Here is a 7,520-nt window from a genome sequence, read left to right as displayed (position 1 = left end):
ATTGCTCTCCGATGCAGTCGCTCCCCCAGAGAGTGGCACAGGTACAGGCACAGGCCTACCCAGCCACCCTAGAGACGGCACCCAGGGATCAGACAGCACCCACAGATCAGACGGGTTTGACGTCCACACCGCAGCCGCAGTCGTCTTAGACTCTAGCGGTATTTATAAGGTTCCCTTGGATGCATATGGACCCTTAGCCCAGGGATCCAGTGCAATGCTGGTGGGAAAACCTGACGTTGCCCATCAAGGAATCTTAGTGCACTCAGGAGTTATTGATTCTGACTTTAAAGGTCAGATTTGCGCTATGGTCTCCACGCAAAACCCCCCTGTCACTATTCCTGAAAAGACCTGCCTTGCTAAATTAGTGCCTTTCAAGTCTTGTGTCCCCAGGGTAGAACAAACTCAGGAAGATAACGGCAGTGGATCTACGGGACCTCCGCAGGCCTTCTGGACTGCAGACATCTCTGACCAAAGGCCACAGATGACATGTACCCTGGTCCTGCCAAGCGCCCAACCACCCCGGATTCAGCTTCGAGGTTTGATTGATACGGGTGCTGATGTAACTATTATCTCCTTCTCTGCATGGCCTCCCTCATGGCCTTTAGCCCCGGTGGGATCGGCCATCGCAGGATTAGGAGGAACCACACAGAGCTATTTAAGCGAACGGCCTGTGGTGGTGAAGGACTCAGAGGGGCACACAGCTACAATTAGGCCTTATGTTGCTACCACTTCCTGTAACCTTTGGGGACGGGATGTGTTGGCAGCTTGGGGCGTACGGATTGGGACAAATTTTTAGCAGGGGTCACTGTGTGTAAGAGCGCACAGTATCCGACAATGCCTTTGAGGAGGTTCATTAACACACCAATCTGAGTCAGACTCTGCTCAGTTAGTTGAACTAAGGGCTGTTACCATGGCTTTTCAGCGATTCTCACAGGAACCTTTGAATTTGGTTACTGACTCTGCTTATGTAGCAGATATCACCCAATGCTTAGATTGTTCCCTTCTGAAGGAGGTGAACAATGCGGCTCTGTTTTCACTGTTGCAAACCTTGTGGTCTGCAATTCAGGCTCGAGTGCATCCGTATTACATTCTGCACATTCGAAGCCACACCAATTTACCAGGTTTTCTAACAGAAGGCAATGCCAGGGCTGACATGCTGGCCAACCCTGCATGGGTAGGGCCTCAGCCTGACAGAATTGCACAAGCCAAGGCATCGCACGGTTTCTTCCATCAAAGTGCACATACCCTGCAGAAGCAGTTTCATTTAACGCCAACCAAGGCGCGCGACATTGTCAGCGCTTGTGCTGTCATGGACTCGCTGCGCCTTTGCCAGAGGGGGTAAACCCCAGAGGGCTAAAAGCCTTGCAGATTTGGCAAACGGATGTAACTCACATCCCAGAATTTGGTTGGCTGAAATATGTGCACGTGTCTATTGACACTTTCTCCTCGGCTATGTGGGCTACTGCTCACACTGGAGAGAAGGGCCGTGATGTCATTGCCCATTGGAAATTGGCTTTCTCAGTCCTGGGCGTGCCAGCTTCTGTGAAAACCGATAATGGTCCTGCCTACGCCTCGGAGAAGATGCGGCAGTTTTTACACCTATGGGGTGTAGACCATACCTTTGGTATCCCACATTCTCCTACTGGCCAAGCCATTGTTGAACGTGCTCATGGTACCTTGAAGCGTGTTTTGGGCAAGCAGAAAAGGGGAACGCATGGAGAAACCCCACAGAGCCGACTAGCAAAAGCTTTATATACAATTAATCACCTTACAGTACCACAAAATTCAAATAATCCTGTTATTCTGAATCATTTTTTCTCATTGCAGTCTGCAGGCGACAGACAACTGCCCCGGGGAAAAGTCTGGGTGCGGAATTTACTCACTAACCAGTGGGAAGGCCCTCATGAGCTTATCGTTTGGGGTCGTGGGTATGCTTGCGTTTCCACAGATACTGGGGTACGGTGGCTACCTTCAAAATGCGTTCGCCCTGACCTGCGGCACCACAGGCAGAACAGGCAACCTCCAAATGATGACCAGAACGCCAATCGTCCAAATGGCAACCAGAATGTAGAGCATCAGCCTAATGACTCTTCTGATGATGACCAGGATGTCAACCATCAGGCAGATGGTCCTTCTACAAGCAGAGACGGAACTTTAAATTTCTTGTTATGGAGTCAGATGGTTAAAGCCTTAAGGACATATTTAGAATTAATAACTGATGTAGATTTCTATTTAGGATTAATAGTAGAGTTTGTTATCTTATAAAACAAAAAGGGGGAATTGTAGATACAAAAATGCTGCTAGCAAGGATTTTCTTGTTATTTTCTAAGTCCGTGAGAGACTTTTCTCTCTCACAGAAGAGGTGGCAGGGAATGTAAACAACCAAGCCACCTGCAACCTTGAAAAGTCTTCTTTATGGTATAGTAGAAAAATATTTTGACAATGGATGTTTTAGGATTTTAGCCAATCACCCCCAAGGGGTGGCTGGCCCTTTGTCCAATTAGGCTATGAAGAAAAAAGTCTATAAACGAGTTTGTAAAATAATTAAATAAATCAATCTTGCTGCACAACTCCTGCCTGCTGGCTCTTCTCCTCCTCCTCCTCCCTATGGCTGCGGGACACGATGCTATACCATAGGAACCAGGCCTGCGGTAATAGCTCCGTGCACTGCTCCTGTTCATGTCCTCCTCCTCTCTCCAGAACGGTGGCAACCGCAGAGCTCCCAGGCAATCCCAAGGCCAGTGCCTTCCATGGCTTGTTGGACACGCGCATGGCTGATGGCCCTGTTGTTCCCAGGGAAGCTGCAGAGTGCCAGAGGGGGCCATGAAGTTGCTGAGGGCACTGGAGCACCTCCCTTGTGGGGAAAGGCTGAGCAAGTTGGGGCTGTTGAGGCTGGAGAAGAGAAGCTTGTGTGGAGAGCTCAGAGCCCCTTCCCAGTGTGTGAGGGGGCTACAGGGAAGCGGGAGAGCGACTCTTCCTCGGGAGCTGTAGGGACAGGACAAGGAGTAATGGGATGAAAATGAAAGAGACTTGGAATAGATTTGATGATGGGAAGAAGTTCTTTACTGCCAGGGTGGTGGTCCCTGGCACGGGCTGTGCAGAGAGGCTGAGGACGCCCCATCCCTGGGAACATCCAAGGCCAGGCTGGACAAGCTCCGCAGCAACCTGCTCAGCTGGGAGGTTGTTCAGCTTGGAAGCAGATGATCTTGAGGGTCACTTCCAAGCCAAACCATTCAAGGATTGGATCACTCTATGATCCCCATGTCCCACCATGGAGTGGCCCTGAAACTTCTGCGACATCACAGACTGTTCCAGATGGAACATGCAGGACCTGGAAACGAACACAGTGGACAATGCACCCGCTGCCAGTGGTCAGTTCTCACTCGCTCTTCGCTACATCTGTCGGTGCTGAGCTGTTCCCGCTGCCTGGACTTCTCCTGCCTGCACTGAAGCACCAATCGCAGCAGGATGTCCACTCCTGTCCCAGCCAAGGTACAGTGCCATTCCAGGGAGGTGGACACACCCTGAGCGAGTGGGTGGACTGCAGCCCTGTGGGGATGGGGTGGGACAGGGAGCCCACTGAGAGCTTGTGCTCCCTGATGCAGCGTGCCAGAGACACCGTAGAGGACATGGAAGTGGCCATGGTGGTGGATAGGGAAGAAATGATGGAGGTGGATGTGGAAGAGTCTATTGAGGATATGGAGGTGGATGTGGAGGACGTCATCGAGAATATGGAGGTTGATGTGGAGGATGAAATTGAGGACATGGACGTTGATGTGGAGGACAACATCGAGGACATGGACATTGATGTGAAGGACAACATCAAGGATGCGGAGGTCAATGAGAAAGAGAAGGAGCAGCCCATGATCCTGCGATGAAAATGGACCCTCCAGCAGCCGGACAGGCAGATGTTGGCCATGCCCTGCCCACAGGCAGAGTGGGTCCCCTGCCGCCAGGCTGGGGCTGGGCTGGCCGGCCCCGCTCAGGAACACACCAGCCCTATGCCAGTGCTTGGGGCCCAGCTCCCAGCCCCAGCCAGGCTCAGTGCTCAGGGGAGTCCTGCTCTGCCAGCGTGTGCCAGCCTGGGGACACAGGCAACAGCCCGCAGTGACCATGCTGCTTCCTTTTTACCAGGACTGACAGAGACTATGGCCACAGCTCTGTAAATACGTTCTGGATGTTAGCAAATAGTAAAGGCTAGAAAACAAGGGATACTGCTCAAGCCAAATGATCTCTAAAAAAAGGAATCGGGATGTATTGTTATGGACGTATTGTGATGTTGACTTTTCACATGTTACTTAATGTGAGATAAACTTCACCTGGATTCTGTAATGTAATACATGACATCGAATGTATATTGTTTATGTCGTCAATTAAGAAAAGATAGGCAGAGAATGTCTTCACTCTCCTTGTGTATCCTATAAGAGAAGAAGAAAACCAGAAACCAGAGAGAAGAATTCATGGAGAGAGCAGAGACATAGTGGAGCCAAGGAGGAAGATAAGGCTGATGGGATGATACATAGAAAAGCCGAAGAATTTATGAATCATGCATGACTGTAATGAATATGCAATAAGAGATGTACTTTTAAAGACGATCTTTTGGATGTAGAGGTGTGCCTTTGGCTCTCTGCCAAAGCACCCGGCCGTAATACCCTTTTTGCTATTGTCTCCTAATTGTCCCTTTTTTTTTTTTTTTTTTTTTTTTTTTTTTTTAATTTTTACAAAGAGTGAACCTCGTTTTTCACAGTGACTCCGGTTCAGCCCCGGAGCGGAGCGGCCCGTGCTGCCCCGGGGCGCGCGGGGCTCGGCCGTGGGGCGCGCGGGGGGGAACGGACACACGGGCACCGGACACACGGACACGCGGACAAACGCTCCCAGCGCCTCAGCGGCAGCAGCGGCAGCAGCAGCAGCAGCGGCAGCAGCGGCAGCAGCGCAAAAGCAGCGAGTCCACGAACCCTCTGCGTCCCTTCTCCTGCTCCTCCTCTCCCTCTCCCAGTGTCTCGCACCCTCTCCCGCTCTCCCTTTCGTCCCCCAACCCCCCCTCCCGCGGCCTCCCTCTCCCCAGGCCCGGCCGGGCCATGCCCCCGGCCCGCCCCCGGCCCCGGGCGGGGCTGCCCCCTCCCCGCCCCCGGCCGTCCCGCCGCGGTCCCGCCTCCGCCCGGCTCTCGCCGTCCTGGCTGTGGCGCTGCTGGGCGGGCATCAGTGCCTGGCTCCTGGGCAGCATCGCCAGCCCCTGGCTCCGGCTGGCCCGACCCCTACCCCGGCCCCGGCCCCGGTCCCGGTCCCGGTCCCGGCCTCGGCTCCTCCCGGGGCCCGCCGGGGACACAGGCGGCGCGGCCGCTCCCGCCGCCTCCGCAGCGTCTTCCCCGCTCCGAGCTCCGCCGCTCTTGAGCGCGGCCGCCGGCCCCGAGCCGCCGGTGGCCCTTCCAAAAGAGCCCCCATGTGGGGATGGCCGGCCCGGGGCGGTTGAGCGGCGCTCGGGGGCCGTTCCTGGCCCCGGGCCGAGCGCTGACGGCCGCGTCTCGCCGGCAGGGAATGCGCTGCAGGGCCTGAAGGAGCCGTACCGGCTGGGTTCGCTGCTGGGGCGCGGCGGCTTCGGCAGCGTCTTCGCGGCCACGCGGCTCTCGGACGGCGCCCCGGTGAGTGGCGGGGCCGGCGGCGGGCGCAGGAGGCGGGGGGCAAAGGAGGAGGAGAAGGAGCATGGGGCTCGGCACGGCGGGCGGCGAGCTCAGCCCGCTGCTCCCCTTGCCTTGCAGGTGGCCATCAAACGGGTGCCGCGGAACCGCATCGGCCATTGGGGCGAGCTGGTGAGTGAGCGAGGGGCAGCGGGAGAAGCCGGGGCGCGACGGGCGGGGATGAGCCGAGGCCCGGCAGGGTGGAAGCCGCCAGAACGCCTCGAGGGAGAGCGGCCGTGGGGCCAGCGGAGGGCGCCGAGCGTCCCCGGCTGGCTGAGGACTTCCCGAGGTCTGGCACGGCATCAGCCCCACTGACGGCATCGTGCTCCTCCCGCAGCCCGACGGCACCAGCGCACCACTCGAGGTCGTGCTGCTGCACAAGGTGTCCACCGGCTTCCCTGGCATCGTCCAGCTCCTCGAGTGGCTTGAGCTCCCCAACAACGTGGTGCTGGTGCTGGAGCGTCCGGAGCGGTCCCAGGACCTCCTTCATTTCATTCGGGCACGGGGCTTCCTGTGCGAGGAGGTGGCGCGGCACCTGTTCCGCCAGGTGCTGGAGGCCGTGCGGCACTGCACCAGCTGCGGGGTCCTGCACCGGGACATCAAACCAGAGAACATCCTGGTTGACCTGGCCACCGGGCAGGCCAAACTCATTGACTTTGGCTGTGGCACCTACCTGCAAGCTGCAGCCTACACCAGCTTTGCAGGTGAGCCCACGCAGGGGGAGGCTCCTGGTGGCAGCGTCTCGCGGTCCAACATCTCGCAGCCGAACCTGGCTGTGGCAGCAGGGATTCTCCCTTTTGCTGCCTGTTCTGGCAGTCTGAGTCTTCAGCCAAGTTGCTTGTGAGCTGGGGTGGCTGGGGGGCCATATTCCAGCCCTGCTGGCAGCCTTCGCCAGCCCCTCTGCCCAGGACTGGTGCTGGGGCAGCCAGCATGACAAAAACACGCGGGGTGGGCGTAGCAGAGAAGGGGGGTCCAGAACCTGTGCAGCAGCTGGTTTGGTGTGCAGGCAAGAAAGGGCTTGGACTGCTCCGCTCGCCTTGTTTGCCTTGGCTTAAGAACGTTTTCTGGGGCAGTGCAGGCAGGGAGGACAAAGGCATGGGTTTTCCCCAGCATGGAGTGGGTTTTCCCCTTGCATGGAATGCTGGGGTCTTTTTCAGGGCTTCCGCTGCCCTCTTGCAACACCAGTGGTTTCTTTTCCAACCCCCAGTTTGTACACAAGTCACAGGTGCTGGCGAGAGGGCAGCGGGTCACACCGCGTGCCGCTGCTGCGGCCCCCGCATGCCCAGGGATGCTGGGGCGAGGCTCTGGGAGCAGGCAGCGTCCCCCTGAAGAACTCCATCTCTATTCCATAGGAACACCGTCCTACAGCCCCCCGGAATGGACCCTGTTAGGCTGGTACCACGGCGAGGCAGCGACCGTCTGGTCCCTGGGCATCGTGCTGCACCAGATGGTCTGCGGGGAGCACCCTTTCAGGAGGGGCTGGCACAGCACCTGGGGCCGGCTCTCGCTCCCACGACGGCTCTCTCCAGGTGGATCCTCGTCTCTGCAGCACGGGGGGAATAGCAGTGCTGGGAGGCAGCAGCGGGCTCAGGAGCATCCCGCACTGGCAGCTGCTGAGGAGGTGGCAATGTCCTGCTCTCCTGCTCTCCTCCAAAAGAAAGAATTGATGGCAAAGTTTAGGCACAGCCCTGAGCACACGCAGCATGGCCTGGCCATGGCAAGAGTGGGGCAAAGCGGACAGGAGCCTTCTGCAACTGACTGGCGCTTTCTGCTTTCTCTCCGCAGAGTGCCAGAATCTCATCCAACGATGTTTATCTGTGCTCTCCTCGGAAAGGCCCTCATTAG

The 7,520-nt window shown here is 57.0% G+C and overlaps 1 protein-coding gene across 1 annotated transcript; it reads left to right on the top strand.

The window, feature by feature from the left end:
• Nucleotides 1-3,874: 3,874 nt before the first annotated feature.
• Nucleotides 3,875-7,520, top strand: LOC138099866 (serine/threonine-protein kinase pim-1-like). The gene is made up of 6 exons (XM_068997458.1): nucleotides 3,875-3,937; nucleotides 5,472-5,639; nucleotides 5,757-5,807; nucleotides 6,013-6,379; nucleotides 7,028-7,140; nucleotides 7,461-7,520. The coding sequence occupies exons 1-6, from the start codon at nucleotides 3,875-3,877 to the stop codon at nucleotides 7,518-7,520; spliced, it is 822 nt and encodes a 273-aa protein (XP_068853559.1).

The sequence above is a fragment of the Aphelocoma coerulescens genome, chromosome 28 (assembly GCF_041296385.1).
Source record: "Aphelocoma coerulescens isolate FSJ_1873_10779 chromosome 28, UR_Acoe_1.0, whole genome shotgun sequence".
Lineage (NCBI taxonomy): Eukaryota > Metazoa > Chordata > Aves > Passeriformes > Corvidae > Aphelocoma > Aphelocoma coerulescens.
Note: the sequence above shows the minus strand (reverse complement) of the source record. Positions and strands in the feature narration are given on the sequence as shown.

Bases quoted from the DNA above. Each gene is read 5' to 3' on its own strand.
- LOC138099866 (XM_068997458.1), top strand. From the start codon at position 3,875: ATGAAAATGGACCCTCCAGCAGCCGGACAGGCAGATGTTGGCCATGCC. The intron at 5,808-6,012 runs GTGAGTGAGCGA...CTCCTCCCGCAG, and splicing joins TCGGCCATTGGGGCGAGCTG to CCCGACGGCACCAGCGCACC. The intron at 7,141-7,460 runs CCTTTCAGGAGG...TTCTCTCCGCAG, and splicing joins AGATGGTCTGCGGGGAGCAC to AGTGCCAGAATCTCATCCAA.